Source organism: Globicephala melas, chromosome 15, assembly GCF_963455315.2.
Source record: "Globicephala melas chromosome 15, mGloMel1.2, whole genome shotgun sequence".
Lineage (NCBI taxonomy): Eukaryota > Metazoa > Chordata > Mammalia > Artiodactyla > Delphinidae > Globicephala > Globicephala melas.
In genome coordinates this window covers 8906387-8925194 of record NC_083328.1, presented here as the reverse complement: position 1 = coordinate 8925194, position 18808 = coordinate 8906387, and the positions used below count along the sequence as shown (strand labels likewise).

The window sequence follows — 18808 nt, the reverse complement described above, 5'->3', positions numbered from 1 at the left end:
GAGGTCCACACCCACCACCAGGCCACAAGGAATCTGCCCCTTCCCAAGGACACACTGCTCCCAGATGGGACCAAGGTGGGCCATGTGCTCATGGTGATGGATGCCGGGTGCCAGCAACACCAAAGCCAGAGATGGAGAAGAATGAGGAAGGGAAAGACAGGTGACGCTTACCTGGGCAGAACTTTCCAGGCTGCCTTGGACAATCTGGAGTTCCTGTTTGCTGGTGGCAAGTTCTTGCTTCAAACTCTCTAGTACTTCCGTCTGTTCTTGAGTCTGAAAGAGAAGAAATGCAGGAGCGCTCCCACCTGGGTGGTGGTTTCACGGGATAAACACGTGTAAAAATTCCCAGGCTATACTTGTGAGATTTGTATACTTTTATACCCTGACATAAAGCAGGGGGAAGGTGAGAGCTCAGAATGTACCAAAATTTTTTTTTCCAGCTTCAGGAAATGTCAAGGGCGGGGGTGGGGAGTTTTAGGGACATTTCCCAAATGTCATGCTTGAGCCCATAATACTAATTAAAGCAGAACGAGATCTTTAATTCAGGCATCCCAACACCCAGTAGGTATAATGCTGACTCACCCCATCTCACCGTCTTGAAACAATTTCCCTTCTTTGATTTCTAAGTGGTGTTTTTCAAAGAGCGGGTTGTGACCCATGAGTAAGAATTCACAGCTAACATTTTTAAAAGAATGCAGTAAACAGAGCTTCCCCCACAAAAAAAATCCACATGCATTCACATAATAAGGATAAGTATTGCTCTGTGAAACTTTGATTTCCATTAGATGTATTTTTCACTTGGGTCACAGGAGAGCGTGAAAGCCACTACTCTAAGTGTAAGGCATTCCATTTTATCTACCCGACATCTCTTTACTCCAATCGGACCTGCCGCCAACCCCATCCCAACTCACGGGAGTTCTGGCTGTGGGTCTTTATGAATGCCACTCCTCTCTGACATCCACCTGCTTCCACTTCAAAACCTCCTCAAGACTCGTCCTAGCTGATGAGCCCCACTCAACTTCAGACCCTTCATCACGTCATGCCTCTAACCCCTTACACATGGGTAACCACGTCCTGTCCTGTACGGTCCCTTGTCACCCTCCCACAGGGCTCTACCTGTTCGTGAAGCAGATGACGAGGTCTTTCAATCTGTGCAGTGCTCAAGGCCCACCTCCATCTCGGACAGACACCCTCCCCCCCACCAATTCCCACCTACTTCTTCTACTCACCTTCCGCTGGGCCTGGTCGCTTACGCGCTGGAAAGAATCCTCTAGCTCTTTTTTCTCTCGTTCCAAATCCACTTGGGCTTGTCTGGCCACGGACACCTGTTTGGTCACCTCTGCATTCTGTAAGAGAAGCACAGTGTCTTGAACTAGCGTATCTCCAGCACAAAGGCCATCTTCCTTCCGGAAGAAATGACGCCATTCAGACCTTGGGTGCCCTAGAGTCGGACACAGACATCACTTTCCCACCTAGAAGGAAGCTGTCACCTTCAGATGCTCAACTCTCAACTATTTGCCAAAATGATAAAGATGGGGGATAATGCTAATGCTAGTGGGGCTGGCACCTAAGGTGGAGCTCGAGATACAGGAGGCCAGGGAGCTGCGGTTTCCAAGAAACGGCGGGGGCGCCAGCCCTGGAGAAGCCACGTGGCGTAAGTCACCGTCTCCCCCGTGCAGCGGGGCCTGCGCGTGCCGATGGGGGCGGTGAGGGTCCTACCTTCCGCAGCAGGTCGGCGTGGTTCTGCACCAGCTCGCTGTACTTCTCCTTTAGCTTGCTGTAGCGCTGCTCGTTGGCTTGGGCTTTCCCTGTATCGTCAAGGACCAAGGTGAGGGGTCTGCACTGGTGGGGACCCTCTGCCCTCCTTCCAATAAGCCAGAACCCCTAGAAGATCGTCCCTCCTTTTCACAAGCATATATACCTCCTTCTCCCTCAAAACCCCTACTGAAATAAAGTCCCCTGGGAGGTCTTCTTTAATGAAGAATTCACCTAATTCAAATCCCTCCACTGATACATGCCTTGAGCATTTCATGCTCAGCATTTACTTTATCAGGGTTTTTGGCTTTTATGCCACGAATTTTCTTAGGCTCCCTCTCCTTCGTCATCCTCTGTAGCCCCATCTCCGTGTTCGCAGCAGGGCCTCAAGTGGGGCTCTCAACCTGCCCGACACCGATCTGCCCTTCTGACTGGTGACACTGGCATTCACGACGGCCTCCCGGACAGACTCGAGGCGGGGGCTCTGGTGCCTGGCCTCAGCCTCCATCCGGGGTCTCACTGGGCTCCGCCCTCCCCGGCCCCACCCTCACGCCCAGCCCGGTGCCAGCCGCCGCTCACTCTCGATCTCCGTCAGGCTCCGCTGAGCCTTCTCCGTGTCCTCTCGCTTCTTCTTGAGCTCGTCCAGCTCGGCCCGTTGGAACTCGCTGTCGTCGGCCGCCTGCTGCCGCAGGTGCTGCTGCTCGGCCAGCTCGGCCTCCAGCTCGCTGATGCGGCCCTTCAGCTGCAGCATGGCTCGATGGCTCTGCGGGAGGGCCCGGGGATGAGCGCTGGGCGGGCCGAGCGGGGTCGACCTGCCACGTCTCCAGCGCCGACCACATCAACACCTGGGTCTTCCTAAGAGGCCCACTCCCAAGGCCTCACGAGAGTGGAGGCTTCTGGTCACTACAAGCCACCCCCCAGCCACAACAGGGGGTGACGGCAGGGGAGTTCTGGTCCTGTTAGAGGGGCCTGGGAGCCGTGATGGACCAGCTGGCATGAAGGAGAGGACATTTGCCGGTCCCAGGGTAAAGCCTCCGCACCAGACACTGCAAAGTGCCAGCAGAGCTACAAGTCAAACCTTCTCGTCGCCAAGTGAGAAGAGCAGGTCTCTCACCGCACAGCTTCACAGCCAGCTGGTGATCACAACTATCTCCCACTATCACAGGGCCCCTGGAGCGCGGCTTAAATGCTGCTCTCAAGGGTTAAGTGCACTGGAAATGCATAACGACCTGGTCAAGATGTGGCCCAACAAGGGTGGATGTGAAGCAAATTTAATATTAAAAGCTGTCATGTTCCGGTGAAGCCCAGACGCAGATCAGAGCCTAGCTCATACCTCAGTCTTCATGTTTTCCAGCTGTGCTTTCAGCCCACTGATCTCTCTGTACAGTTGATCAATTAAGTGATCCCTAGGAACAGAAGGACAGCAAGTTTGCTTCCACTGTGCTTCTATCCCTTCCCTTTTAAATGCGAGCTAGGAGACCCAGGGAGGAGGTTAAAAGTCGATGTTAATTTGGGAACAGTTCTTTGAAATCCTGTAAGTTATACACTAAGACTGTCAGCGTTTCCAGATACTAATCTACCACCCACAGGTCCATGGGTATTTCAGCCTCATTCGATTTTCCTCTGGGATTTTAAAGGGGCCAGTATTCGAAGGTCAAGACATTTACCGAAGAAGCCCAAGAATTCCTCTTTGGTTGGGTGTGGCAAGTGAGATCATGGCTTAACTTAGCTTTTGTACCATGTGCTTTAACTCCACAGCCCGGACTCACTTCTCGTCCTTGTTCACGCCATTCTGACTGTTGAAATTGAAGGGATCACTGCTGGAGGAGCTGCCAAAGATGTCATCGAACTTGCTGTCGTATGAATTCTGCGGCAACCAGAAAGGAGTAAGGACAAGGTTAGAGACCCAGAGAGGTCAGCGTGGGTCTCACGAGCGACACGTGGGAACGGATACTTTCTTAATCTGGTTCAGGTCCACTTACAGCGCTTGGGTTAGAAGGTGGCTGAACTTGTCCCAGGTCCTCCTGCCCTCCCCGGGGGCAACGGGAAGGCCTGAGCTTCCTCCTAAGTGGTCCTCACCTGCTGGGAGGCATCCATGTCCATGAGGTCATCCTTCTCTAAGACTGGCTCGCTGTCGGGGGATGAGGCCTCGGCTGGGATCACCACCACGGGGCTGATGTGCTCTGACAGGGCGGAGGCTCGTAGGAAGTTGGGTGGGTTCTGAAAAGGGAAGACACATCCTCAGACCCTGCCCACCTGCCAGCCTCTAAGACAGCCTCCAGGACTCAGCAGCTCCCTGGGTGTGGCCTTACCTCTGGCAGCTGAGGGATCTGAATGAGCCGCTTGAAGTACTGAAGGTTGCTGGAGCGGTAGAAGAGATCTTTCAACCTAAGGGTGGAGAAAGGCCTGAGGGCTGCTGGGGGCCTTCACCAGCCCCGGGGAGGGGACACCCTGCTTTCCTACTGCCTGCCCAGCCCCCGGGCACAGGCTGCCAAGGAGATGGGCTCCATGGTGCTAGGATGCAATTACGATGCTGCAGGGAGAGATTATTTATAGCCAGTCCTCACTGATTGGGGGAAGAGTAATTCAAACCACAAAATCCTTTGGAAGAGTAGACAGTCCAAAAACTAATTTCTGCATCACCGTAGAATATATGCTGTTGTTTGGCAGATGTGTCTTCCTAGCAATGTTTGGCTTAGAGTAATATTAAAATAAATTTCTGAGGATAAACCCACTAATGATACGAAGAGGGAAGGGAACTTAATTACTAAGGCAGATCTCTTTTTAATGAATTCACCTTATTTGAGCGCTATTTGTTATCTCCTCAACTAGACTATAAGCTTCTAGAAGGCAGAGACTGGGCCCTGCTGAGCTAGGTTTAAAATAGTACCGGGCCAGCCATAAAAAGGAACGAAATTGGGTCATTAATAGAGACGTGGATGGACCCAGAGAGTGTCATACAGAGTGAAGTGAGTCAGAAAGAGAAAAGCAAATCTCGTAGATTAACGCATACATGTGGAATCTAGAAAAATGGTATACATGATCTTCTTTGCAAAGCAGAAATAGAGACACAGACGTAGAGGACAAATGTATGGATACCAAGGGGGAAAGGGGTGGGGAGGGAGGAATTGGGAGACTGGGATCGACACATATACATTATTGATACTATGTATAAAATAGACAATTGATGGGAACATACTGTATGGCACAGGGAACTCTACCTAATGCACTGTGGTAAAATGGGAGGGAAGTCCAAAGGGAGGGGATATCTGTATGTGTATGGCTGATTCATTTTGCTGTGCAGCGGAGGCTAACTTAACGTTGTGAAGCAGCCATACTCCGATTAAAATTAATTAAAAAATAAAAATAAAGTAGTACCAGGCATGGAATTACTCAGCAATATTGGTTGAAGAAAAACCATTTATACTGTGTCCTAATCTTGGATGGATATGGGAATAAATAAACCCCAATTTTTTCTCTTCCTCAAGTCTCCATTTTGAATCTAAACACTGAAGGCCAACAAAACTGAGGGCACCAGACATATTTTCTGAGATATAATAAAAGAGGGTCAGGGATCTCAGCACCCTCTCTCTGCAGCACAGAATTTTCTCCAGCTCAGCCCAATAAGCGAAACTCCTGGGGTCTCACGATAACCCTTCAGACCCCAGGGTTAGGACTGTCCCTGTGACATCACTGTTGCTTTCCCCGAATTCGGGGACATTGAGGCCTCAGCCACCGTGTCTGTGGAAGAGAAGGTGAGGCGGCACGCATGGCAAATGCTTTTATAAGCTCAAAAAAATGAAAGGAAACAGAATCACCTGACCACACGTTCCCTGCTTTCTGGGCTGGAGCCAACAGTAATAGGCTCTGCTGCTTTCCTAAGCTACTGGAATTTAACATTCCAGGAAATCAGCCCCAGGGCCTGTCTCCTAGCATTTAATAAGTCATTTATTATAGAATAAACATACGAGGCTTTTCAGACGGAACAAGGAAACGGGGAGGATAGCACAACCCCGAACTTGCCCTCTCTGATTGTTGCTCAGGAACCAGCAAAAGAAGCCTAAGCTTGGGATCCTGGGGGTGGGGGGGGCGACGCTTTTCCTGCAGTCAAGGGTGAAGAAATTAACAAGGAAAACATCATGCTCATGCTTCCCCCCCCCTCGCCGGCCCCATCCTCCTGTCTCTCCCTCCATTCCATCCCTTCTTCTTGGGGCATGCTTAATTGAAAGATGAGCTGGACTTGTCATCTCGTCACCAATTTTCTTTCCCAAATGCACCAGAATAATTTCCCCTTTGGTCAGAGAAGCTCTTCCTCTTCTAGACTAGCTGATTAGCTTATTAATTCATTCAAACATGATTGAATGCTATAGGCTTAATTGACTGCTGTGAATCAGGTGCTAGAGGTACAATAATGGGCAAGACAGTCAAACAAAAAAAGTCATGCTAAGAACCAGGAAGGAAGTAAACAGGGTGCTGTGATGGAGAATATGAGGGTGGGGTCGGAGGAGCAGAAGGTAGGCAAAAAGACCCCAAATGCGGGGCCAGAGACTGCCTTTGTGTGGAGGTGACTGAAGATGACCTGGATGGAGCTGGCCAGGCTGGGAGGAGAGCATCCTGAGGACAGGGAACAGCACGTGCTAAGCCTCTGAGCGCAGGCTATGTTCCGGGAACTGGAAGAGGACCTTACGTGGCTGAAACACTTGGAGAACTGGAGACAAGGTCACAGATGGCGGGCAGGGGCCAGATCATGTAGGGGCCTTGCAGACCACAGAGAGGAGCTTCGAATTGATTCTCAGTGTAATCAGAAGCCATTGAAAGGTTGTAAGCAAGGGATTTATATTTTTACAAGGTCGTTCTAACTGCTGGGTGGGGATAGGATTGCAGAGGGCAAGAGCTGAAATCCAGAGCATCCCGTCCATATCGGAGGGTCCTGGTAGACAGCAATGGAAGTGGAAGAGATGGGATATATGACCAGAGACAAGACCTCTTTGTCAATTATCATCTGAACTTGCTTATAGATTGGACGTGGGGAATGAGGAAAATGGTGAGTTCCGGATCTCTGTCCTAAGTGGATGGTGGGCAGCATTTATTGAGATAGAAGGGAAAGGAAAAGGTTTTTGAAGAAAACCTAGAGTTTAGTTTGAGATGTAAGTTTGGTATAGTGATGTCAAATAGACCACTGGGGATGTGAACCTGGAATCCAGAGGTAAGGTTGGGCTGGAGTTATATCTTTGGGAGTTGTCAGCATGTATACGGTATAAAACCATGAGAACTTAGGGAGAAGAAAAATGGAAGAGGATGAAGCCCTGGGAATAAAGCAGGATGACTGAATGAATGAAACTGTCTTTCTCTATGAGATTTATTAGAGAACCGATAGCTTCCCCAGCCATTGGTAGGTTTGCTGCCGTCTTCTTTTCCTTTGCTTTTTAAAGCATTAAAGCAGATACCCTCACCCTTCGATGATTTAAAAGCAAGTGCTTCCTGCATGGATTAATTGACTTTATAGCACTTTTAGATTCGCCTTCCTTTCTCTCACTGAAGCCGCTTACTTTGTGAACTGCTCCATGAAGCGGTCCCGGTGGCCTTGCAGGGTGTCGGCTGGAAGACCTGGAAGAAATTGGAAAAGACTAAGAGGGAATAGGAGGACCAGAGGGCAAGCAAGACCCAGCGGGAAGGGACCATCCCTCCTGGGGCTGGGGGCCAGTCCTGCAGGAAGGCATTCTTGACCTAGAGTTGCCCTGGGAAACCAAGAGGGCCCAGTGGGGCCAGCAGGGACTCTGGGGCTACTTCTCAGTCAGATCTTTCCTTCTGTTTGCTCCTGGACTGCAAGCCACTCTCGACAGAGCAGGATGGAAGTTACGTTGCTGACTACAGCAGCGGTGACCTGACCCAAGCAGCAGGGTGGACCACGGCAGGCCCCAGAGGGGGGCTCTCTCCGGGGGGCTGTGTGCACTGGGCACACTGGGTGAGGCCCAGCACAGACATGAGTCTGGAGAGATGCAGAGAGCCTGCCAGAGACAGGCAAAGACTGCAGGACTGAGACCCTTGGGTTCAGGGGTACATGGGAACTCTCTGAACTATCTCTGCAACTTTTCTGTAGATCTAAATCTATTCTAAAAGAAAATATTTATTTTCAGAAAAGCATATACTGTATGGAGCATCCCTTTTTCCCTGACCACACAGTTCTCGAAGGTCTTGTGTATTGCTCTGCCTTTAAAGAAGGCCTTTAAACCCAAATAATTACCTGTCTCTTATCACAACTCACCACTTTATAGAAGGAAGTGGGGATGTCCTAGTGCGCAACTGGTTCTGTAGTATCTTAGGAACAAGTTCATCTGTATTCAGAGCTTCTACGCAACTGCCTGCCTTCTTTTCTTGGCATTTAGTCTACCCTCTCTGCTTCCTTCAGACACGCCCCCCTGCTCCAAAACCCTTCTAACCCTTGAACATGGAATTCCAACCTCCCTCCCATGAAACCCTCCTACGTTAATGACAGTGATGCTGCTTCCCTTGTTCTGGTCTAAATAACCAGACTCCTCCTCGTCAGTGACCTGTTCCAGAGTACCCCTTGTCCTAGACTTCCGCAATAAAACCTTGCTAATATCCATCTGCGTCTTGATTTTTCTCGGTTTTCCATCATCCGTGCACTCTGAATGTGTGTACCCTTCACGATGGCCACCTCACAGTGTCACCCAGGGACCACCCACATCAGATTCATCGGGGATACGGTTTAACGATGCAGACCCTCAGGAAGCAGCACCCACACACATCGTTTTAAATAAGAAGCGCAACTAACAAACGTAAGGTAGATAGCTAGTGGGAAGCAGCCGCATGGCACAGGGATATCGGCTTGGTGCTTTGTGACCGCCTGGAGGGGTGGGATAGGGAGGGTGGGAGGGAGGGAGACGCAAGAGGGAAGAGGTATGGGAACATATGTATATGTATAACTGATTCACTTTGTTATAAAGTGGAAACTAACACACCATTGTAAAGCAATTATACCCCAATAAAGATGTTAAAAAATATATATATTCCTAAAAAAAAAAAAAAAAAAAAAAGCACATAAACGGATAAGAACATCCACAAGACCAGTAGTTTCCAAAATACATTCCGCGAAACTATCCCAAAGATCTGTGGCTAGGGGAGGTGTGCCCTTCCATTGATTTGAGCAGCCCTGTTTTATATTTTACATTTCTCCACAAAACCCATTTGTACAAAGAGACTGTGTTGATGAACTCTTTGGAAACGGCCGCCTTTGCTCCTGTGGGTCTAGGCCGGGTCTGTCCTCATCTGTGTGGTCTGCAGCGTACATGACACATATGGATGTTGACGTGGTAGAGCTGGAGGTGGAGGGTGAGGACCATCCCGAGTCACGGCTGTGGCAGGCCAGGTGCTTCCCTGAGCACAGCAAGGCTTGGCCCTGCTCTTCTATTCTCAAGACAGCCGGGAGCTCCAGGGCCTTCTGGGTCAGGAGCAGAAAGCCAAGGGCACTGGGGGGAGCTGCTTCCCTCCAGGGACAGCCTCAGGCTGTGAACCTCCTTCCGGCCAGAAGTTTCCAGAGATCAAGCCCCGTATACTCACAGGAGTGGAGTTTGAAGAGAAGTTTGACAGTGTAATCATAGAGGTGGCTGCAGTCCAAGATGACCTGGATCAGCGGGGCTAGGCGGCACTGCCCGGCTGTCGTCACTGACACGGAACGGGACATGTCCAGGGAGTTGAACACTAGGGGACAGAAAGGGGAGAGGCAGCAGAGCTAGGAAATTAGAGGCAACCTTCTCAGACGGGAGAAGGCAGGAGTCTAACACACGAGGACCTGTTCTGTGCAATCATGATCTCATGTGATGCATCTAACCCTTTCAACACTCCTACGGGGTAGCTAAGAGTATCCCCATCATACAGGGGAGTAAGTAACTTGAAGGTGGCCACAAAGCCAAGAAGCGGTTTTGCTGAGAGATGGTGAGTTAAAAACCAGAGCCCCTGTGGCCAGCGATGGCTAGACCAGGAGCCTGTGGCCCTGGCAGTCAAGATGCTCTGTGTGTCACAAACAGGTGAAATGAACTTGCTCTACTCTGTGCATAGCCCGGCGGGAGGGATTTACGGGGGGAGCACCCCAAATGCCTCCTTCCGGTCTGACGAGCTTCATGCTTCCTCCCCCACCTCCCTCCCATATGGGCAGGAAGAACACATCCCCTTTTAAGGTTTCTGATTTAATGGGGAGGTGGGCTCTTGTTCAAGGGAAGCCCTCCGTTTTATGGGGAATCAGTATTTCAGGATCGAAAGGGGCTTTGGACAGCCAATTCAGCCCTCTGTCTCAGGCATGAACTTGGTCTCACGGTGATCTTGACCCTGAGAAGCACCCAATCTGGTTGTGCAAGAGAAAACATGTGGGGAAACTATCAAACATTGATCAGAACACGAAGAAATAATTCAGCCTTGGCTTCCTGCTGGCTTGTCACAGGGTTCTTGGAACACCACAAGGGGGGAAATGCAGGAACCCTGGTGGACAGTTGGTGGAGAGGCTACAAGGACCCAGGGCAAGGAGCCAGGAAGAGGACGAACCATCAGGATCAAGGCTGACGGAGGTCCTTGGGGGAGCCGGTCAACGGAAGTACTGCCCTCCACTCTCCCGGGCTCCAGAAAGCAAACTGCTCTCACAGACCCCTCCACATTAACCCCCTGCCCCTTGCCCCTCGGTCCTAAACCAAGCACCTAGATGCCTGGCCGTGGACCCTGAGTGCACACCACTGGCCAGGGCTGATTTCCTCCCTGCAGAGGCTGCCCACCGCCTCCGGAGACCCTGCACGTGGCCGGCACCGAAAGACTTTCCCTGCAGTCCCTCAGTGAGTGGGACTGCCCCGGAGGAAAGCCCAGAGCCACTGTGTTCGGCCTTCCCTGGCTGTACTAGTCCCTGTTAACAGGCTTAGTCTGTCAAGTGAAAGAAAAAAAAAAACAAAAACCCAAACGGTTCTAATTAAAAGGCAGCTTTTCTTCTTGACACAAATTAAAAGCAGCTGTCACTGCGAGGCGGCCATCCCCAAATCTCCTGGCTTCCTTAGGCTCCACGCTGGCAAGGAACCCCAGGCCGCTCCATCTCACGGCCTGCCTGCCGCTTTCCAGGAATGCCCCTTGGCATCTAGTAACATCTAGAGCTGTGTGACCGTGGGCAAGTTACTCAACCTCTCTGTGCCTCCAGATGCTTTTCTGTAAGATGCAGATGGTTCTAATAGCACATACCTCTTAAGGGTCTTGTAAGGAGGTCTCGTAAGGATTAAATGAGAATGTCCTATAAAGTTCATGGCAACAGTGCAGTGGTCCTTCCCATTTGCTTTGAGATTGATTAAAATCACCTGGGGAAATTTGAAAACTACTAATGTCTGCCTGCAACTCCTCCATGCCCCCTTCTTTTTTAATTGGTCTGGGGTAGGGTTGGGGTGGGGTTTCAAAAGCCCCCCAGGTGATTCTAATATGCAGCCAGGGTTGAAAACTATTTTCTAGCTCAGCGCTTCTCAAACTGTAGCATGCATCAGAATCCCCCCATAGGATCACTCCAGTAGAATTCTGTGATGATGGAAAGGCTCTGTACGTGTGTCCAATATGCTAGCCACGTGTGGCTGCCGAGTGCCTGCAATGTGGTGAGTGCAACGGAGGCCCTGACTTTTGAATGTTACTTAATCGTAATTAATTTAAATAGTCACACGTGGCCAGTGGCAACGCTGTTGGACAGTGCAGACTTGGGGAGTTTGTTAAAACAGATGGCTGGGCCCCACCCGCAGAGATTCTAATTCAGAAGGTCTGGGGTGGGACCCGAGAGTGTGCATTTCTAATACGTTCTCAGGTGATGCCGATGCTGGTCCAGGGACCACACTTGGAGAATCACTGCAAGGGCACCAAATAAATGTTAATTGTAATTGGCCCACGTTTCCCGCAGTTGCAAATGCAGGGCCTCCTTCCGAAGGTTCTGGTCCCAATCTTACGGGGTCACAGACTAGGACTCAGGAGCTGGACAGACGTCTTCTAATACCAGCTCTCTCGATTTCTGTGGCTCACAAGAGGTGACTGAGGATGGGGGGCAGGTGGGGAAAAGTGTAGAGGATGCTCTTGATTCCGAATCACTGCTCTCTGGGGGATGAGAAAACCACCGCCATTTAACCATGGAAGAGTTTGTGCGAAGACTTGGGGGAAAAAAAAAAAAAAAGACTTGGGGGAGCTCTCTCTAGAAAACTCTAGCTAATTCTCCCCAGATAATTCCAGAGCATTCAGCTGGATGTCGACAGTATTTTTTAAAAATAAATGTATTTATTTTTGGCTGAGTTGGGTCTTTGTTGCTGCGCGCGGGGGCTACTCTTCGTTGCGGTGCGCGGGCTTCTCATTGCAGTGGCTTCTCTTGTTGGAAGCACAGGCTCTAGAGCACAGGCTCAGTAGTTGCGGCTCTCTGGCTCTAGAGCACAGGCTCAGTAGTTGTGGCGCATGGGCTTAGTTGCTCTGCGGCATGTGGGATCTTCCTGGACCAGGGCTCGAACCCGTGTCCCCTGCATTGGCAGGCAGATTCGTAACCACTGCACCACCAGGGAAGCCCGTTGACAACATTTTATGAACTCTGTCCACCTGTTGTTTCTTCACTGCTGTTCATGCAGAAAGCAAGCATTCTAAACTTGGTTGTTGAGCACTTGCTATATGCCAGGCATGGGGCTAGAACAGAGGTGAGCAGGCATGGTTCCTGATTTTTGAGGAGGAGCTCAGCATCTATTGCTAATAACCCAAGTGATCAATGAATATGGAAACAGAGCCAGGTATCACGGGATGCTGGGGCAGAAAGGGTGACTGCACAGGCCACCTGGGCAGAAATACACCGAGGGCCAGCCCACCTGAGCAGCACACAAGCCTGGGCCACAGGACCAGCCAGTGCTGGGGCCACAGTCTAGGGTCTGTCAGAGGCCGGAACTGTCTTTGGACTCTTGGAGGCCTGGGCTTAGCGGGGAGGTCAGCAGGGTGGGGATCGCAGTCTTTCCACTCACGTGAAAATGCCCTTGGGCTTCAGCCCCTCCTTGCACCAGGGCCAAGAGAACAGACACAGTGTGGGCAGCTCCATCTCCCTGGCCCTGAACTGCACAACTTGTATGGAGACAGGGGCTAGGCCAGCTGGTCCAAGCAGGGAACCAGGCTGGGGGTTAGGTGAATGCCCAGGAAAGCCTGGGCCAGACGGGAGGGAGAGACTCACCAGTTTGGAAGAGGTTAAGTTCACACTCCAGGTAGTCGAACATTTCCACTGTCAGCTGGAAACTGGACCCAAGAGGAAAGAGAGCTTATACTCCACGGCCCGAGGCCAGTGCTCCACCTGTCCCGGCCCCCAAGCCCTGTACTGCCGCCAATGTACACGTGCACACACAGACACACACACACACACACCAGCTTCAATTCTTAGCCCCGACCTAAGTGGGTATTAAGGCCATTGGAAGATCAAGCAGGGCGAATTCAACAGTGAAAGCAGCAAAGAAAAAGGGCAGAGGGGCACAGAGAAGGGAGGCCTGGAGTGGGAGGCGCCCTGGAAGGGTTCTTGAGGAGGCGCCAGGAGTAAGTGGCCCCAAGGTCAAGTCACTCAGGGGCTTTAGTCCCCACCCCAGCCACTGCCCTTGCCCTCAGGCCCTCTGTGACCCTAACCGGAAGTGACAGCATCTACCCAAGCTTTCTTTCTCATCGAGTCCAGAATGTGAGGACAGCCACTTACAAGTTGTTAACATCACTCTCTCCGGCCTCGTCCAGCTGCCGGTCACTCATCTGAAGGTTGCCTGGGAACCTAGGATTCTGGAAGGGAGGCAGAGGAAGTCAGAACAGGGCACCTCAAGAGCTCTCTATACAGACCAACTAAGCCGACATCAAGCAAGCCAGCCCCGCTGAGCTCGGGCTGCAGCAGGTGGATTCTGCTTGGTACAGGTGCCTGCATGCTCCCTGGGGAGGTGTGGCAGCGCTCACAGCCTCACACACGCACACACAGGTCCTGTGATTGGTTCACGGCAAAGAACACCCACCGCCCATCATCATAGGGGAAGGCTTCATCCCAACCCTGGGACCCGGGGGAGGGCCCCTCGCTCACAGCCTGTGCCATGGACATCTTCTCTGTGGTGCAATGACACCGAGCGTGTGAGAGCGGTCGGTCTTCAACTTGACACCCACACCATGCAGGCAGTGCAGCCTTTGCTTATTTCCAATCTGTTCTGAATACTCTCCAGGCTTCCCACTGCCCTCTGGCCATCTCCTGAAGCGGCTATTGTGAGCTCAGGGCAGGCAAACCCATTCTCACATTAACTTTAGCAAAACATAATCAGTAAAATAAACTTGAAGGCTGGAGAATATTACATCAAGTACCCGCACAGTCAGGGGAAGCTACGTGGGCTCATCAGCTGTCAGGTATCTGGATCCTGCTCTCTTCCTCGGTGTGGTCTGTCTGGAGCGGGTGGAGCACAGGGCAGCGGGGCAGGTGGAGGGGAGCACAGAGAGACGGGTGGCCAGTCCACCAAGGGGGCTCTAAATGCCAGTGTGAGTTCTTCAGGCTCTGAAGAAAGAAATCCTCCACGCCGGCACCTCCCTCTCTGGCTGTAACACCCGGCGCTCTGCCTTGCAGCCCCTTCCTGCCCTCAGGCCCACCACCCCTGCTCATATGCCTCAGAGACGCAGGCCCGGTGCCTTTATCCTTCTGGTCGCATTTACTTCCTCACTCAGTCTGGACATTATGATGACCTGGTCCCCTTCTCCATTTCCACCGCCAGCTCCCTAATTCTGGCCATTTTCCCTCCCACCTGGCATGCCATTCTTCCTTACCTCCTATGTGCCTCATACCCACCCTTCAAGGACCACCTCAAGACCCACTTCCTTCATTCTGCCCTTTAGGATGCCATATCCCTCCATCATTTCAAAACATCCCTGGCACTCTTCTGCAGGCACACATACCTGCCCGGCACTATTACACAGCTACTGCAAGTGTATAAGCTTCTCTCTCCGACAGATCTGTAAACGCCTAAAGAGTAGACCCTTTTTTCTTAATCTTACATGCCACTTGGCACACAGTTTTACATGCATTAAGTGTGTAAGAAATACCAGCTAGGGCTTCCCTGGTGGCGCAGGGGTTAAGAATCCACCTGCCAATGCAGGGGACACGAGTTCAAGCCCTGGTCCGGGAAGATCCCATGTGCCGCAGAGAAACTAAGCCCGCGCGCCGTAACTACTGAGCCTGCGCTCTAAAGCCCGCGAGCCACAACTACTGAAGCCCGCGCTCCTAGAGCCCGTGCTCCGCAACAGAAGAAGCCACCGCAATGAGAAGCCTGCGCGCTGCAACGAAGAGTAGGCCCTGCTCGCCACAATTAGAGAAAGCCTGCGTGCAGCAAAGAAGACCCAACGCGGCCAAAAATAAATACTAATAAATAAAATAAATATAAAAAAATCTTATATAAAAAAAGAAATATCAGCTAAAGTCATATCTTGATTAGAAGGTCCTGTGTGGAAACTTACTATATAAATGGAAGGCGCTGTTTCTATTAACAGTCAAGTCAGTGCTTCTGAAGTATTTTTATAAGGCCACCTGGTAGATCAGGTTCCTCTTTCTATTTGCAAAATGGGGAACAAAAGGTGCAGAAGACCTGGGCCAAAATCCCAGGCCCCTTGTCACATCCCAGGGGCCTGACTGCAGTTACTCTATAAAATGTTTCCTCTTACATAGCTGGGATATGGTGTGAACACTCCCTAAGAAGCCAGGCTGTCTCATTACCTGGAAAACCTGACAATTAAGCCCAGCCAGGTGTGAGGGGACAGGGCGGGGAGGTGGGGGAAGCAGGGGCGGGGGGAGTGCATGGCTGGCAGTGGCAGCAGGATTGTCGCAAAGACTCACTTTGGTGTGGTACTCCATCTTCGTTCTCAGCAGTTTGAGGTAGATGCTGCAAAGCTGCCCATACCCCTCACTCAGGTGGCCCTTTCAGGATGAGGAAAGAAAGCGGGGTGTCAACACGAAGAACATTGGTTTGAAGGATCTACAGCCAGGATTTCTTTTTGAAAGAATATATATTTTTTGTGAGTATGAAAATAACATACATCCACTGTTGAAAATTTGGAAAACATAAAAAAGTACATATGCAAACAAATCAGCCTTAACCTAACCACCAGATAGAATCATATATACACTATTGATACTATGTATAAAACAGATAACTAATGAGAACCTACTATATAGCACAGGGAACTCCACTCAGTGCTCTGTGGTGACCTAAGTGGGAAAGAAATCCAAAAAAGAGGGGATGCATGTATACATATTGTTGATTCACTTTACTGTACAGCAGAAACTAACACAATACTGTAAAGCAACTATACTCCAACAAAAATTAAAAAAAAGAACTACAATGAGATACCACCTCACATCTATTAGGAAAGCTAATATCAAAAAAAAAAAGTGCTGGGGAGGATGTGGAGAAATTGGTACCCTTGGACACTGTTAGTGGGGATGTAAAATGGTACAGCAACTGTGGAAAACAGTATGGCAGCTCCTCAAAAAACTACAAATAGAATTACCATGTGATCCTGAAATTCCATCTCTCAGTATATACTCAAATGAATTGAAAGAAGGATCTTGAAAATATTTGCACACCCATGTGCATAGAAGCATTATTTACAAGAGCTAAAACATGGAGGCAACCAAAGTGTCCATCGACAGATGAATGAATAAACAGAATGTGATATACTCATACAACGGAATATTATTCAGTCTTGAAAAGGAAATTCTGACACGTACTACAACATGAATGAATCTTGAGTACATTATGTTAAGTGAAATAATCCAGTCACAAAAGGACAAATCGTGTATGATTCCATTTACATGAGGTACTTAGATTAGTAAAAAATCTTGAGACAGAAAGTAAAACGGTGGTTTCTAGGGGCTGGAGGTGGGGAGGGGAATGGGGAGTTATTGTTTAATGGATATAGATTTCCAGTTTTACAAGATGAAAAATTTCAGAGATGGATGGTGCGATGACTATACAACAATATGAACATACTTAATACCACTCAACTGTACACTTAAGAAATGGTTAAGGTAGTAAATTTCATGTTATGTGTATTTTACCACAATAAAAATTTGGAAAAATTTTAATAAAATGTTGATATACATTGAAAAATGAAATTAGAAAGAACATTTGGAAAATGTAAAAAAGTACATATGCAAACAAATCACCCTTAACCTAACCACCAGCTACAATCATGGCTAACATTTTGGGGTTCACAATGTTATTTTTTCAATTTAAACAGAGTTAATTTTTTAGGGGAGTTTTAGGGTCACAGCGAAATGGAACAGAAAGTACAGATTCCCCATGTCCCCCCTGTCCCCACACATACACAGCCTCTTCCACTGTTAACATCCCTCACCAGAGTGGGACATTTGTTATAATTGGTGAACCTGACGCATTGTTATCATCCAAAGTAAAGTTTACATTAGGGTTCACTCTTGGTGCTCTACATCCTATGGGTTTTGACAAATGTATAATGACATGGATTTACCATTATCGTATCATACAGAGTAGTTTCACTGCCCTAGAAATCCTCTGTGCTCCACCTTTATTTTAAAAGATAAAATGGGATCAATATGGTTTTTTTCACTTAATATACTGCAATTTTTTCCATCTTATTAAATTTTCTTCTGTATCGTTATTTTTCGTGACTACCCAGTACATTATAAGTCTGTACTGTAATTTACCAGACCAGCTCCCTACTGTTGTGTGTTTTAATTGTAGACAAGTTTTTCTATGTAAACTATGTTTCGATGAACATTCTTACAGTATCATCTTGTGTACAAACATCCTTCGGGTAAATTCTGGACGATGTTTCTCATTTAAGAACCTTAAGTCTCCCATCCTTAGTAATCACAGTCTGACTATGGGCTATCTCCCTTCTTTTGTTTCTCTATCTAAACACAGGAGAACAAACACCTCCTCCAGATGGATTTCAACAGACTAAAAGCATCTATGGTATTATACCTGGGATGGGGGTTTGAAATGGGACTAAACCCAGCTGGTAAAGAAGAAGCCTTCCCATGGAGTCTGCCCATGCAGTCATGTCCTAGGTGCCTGGGCAGAAGCTAGGCTTAGCAGAGTGATGCTGGCAACTCCCCATTATATACAAAAGAAAAGGGAAATGGGGCACAAAGAACCTTAAACTGAATAACTGTGGCTCCCACGTGAGTCTTGACTTCTACATTTTCTTCTTGACTTCTACATTTTCTTCTACATTTTCTTCTTCTTCTTCTACATTTTCTTCTTGCATCTACTTCCTCTAGCATAGAGGAATCCTTTGAAAGGTGCCTCAAGGGGCACCAAAGAGAGTTGAGTAATCAAAGGAGTTTAAAAACATCAATGCCGTAGATGACAGTATTTCATAATGTATTAATTTTCTATGAAAATTCATATTTTATGATATACTTGTTCATTATAGAAAAATCAGAAAGTAGTGAGAAGTAGAAAAAGCAAAAATATGCTCATCATCAAAGACAACTATACTTCATGTGAAAATGTATGAGGATCAAGAAGGTGGGGACCTCCCTGGTGGTGCAGTGGTTAAGAATTCGCCTCCTAATGCAGGGTACGTGGGTTAGATCCCTGCTCAGGGAACTAGATCCCACATGCATGCTGCAACTAGGAGTTCCCATGCCACAACTAAGGAGCCCGCTGGCTGCAACTAAGGAGCCCACCAGCCACAGCTAAGACCCGGCACAACCAAAAATAAATAAATAAAATGAATAAAAAATTTTAAAATGGATTATATTAAAAAAAAAGTAAAAGGTGAATGGATCAAAGACTTAAATGTAAAATGCAAAACTATAAAACTCCTAGAAGATCACAAAGGAGAAAACCTGGATGACCTCGAGTATGGTGATAACTCTAGATACAACACCAAAGGCACAATCCATGAAAGAAATAATTGATAAACTGGGCTTCATTAAAATTAAAAACTTCTACTCTGGGACTTCCCTGGTGGCGCAGTGGTTAAGAATCCGCCTGCCAATGCAGGGGACATGGGTTCG

General features: G+C 48.9%; 1 protein-coding gene across 2 annotated transcripts in view; it reads right to left on the bottom strand.

Annotated features, from left to right (window-relative positions):
• HIP1 (huntingtin interacting protein 1) overlaps positions 1–18808 on the bottom strand; it is a 153743-nt gene that overhangs the window by 23983 nt on the left and 110952 nt on the right. For both annotated transcript variants that reach the window (XM_030872024.2, XM_030872025.2), the window contains exons 5-17: positions 15635–15715; positions 13481–13557; positions 12974–13035; positions 9337–9477; positions 7305–7362; positions 4068–4143; positions 3835–3975; positions 3525–3622; positions 3089–3161; positions 2335–2518; positions 1720–1808; positions 1230–1346; positions 172–273 (exon numbers count right to left, since the gene is read on the bottom strand). In XM_030872024.2, coding sequence (XP_030727884.2) covers positions 172–273; positions 1230–1346; positions 1720–1808; positions 2335–2518; positions 3089–3161; positions 3525–3622; positions 3835–3975; positions 4068–4143; positions 7305–7362; positions 9337–9477; positions 12974–13035; positions 13481–13557; positions 15635–15715 — 1299 coding nt within the window. The remainder of the gene's footprint in view (positions 1–171; positions 274–1229; positions 1347–1719; positions 1809–2334; positions 2519–3088; positions 3162–3524; positions 3623–3834; positions 3976–4067; positions 4144–7304; positions 7363–9336; positions 9478–12973; positions 13036–13480; positions 13558–15634; positions 15716–18808) is intronic.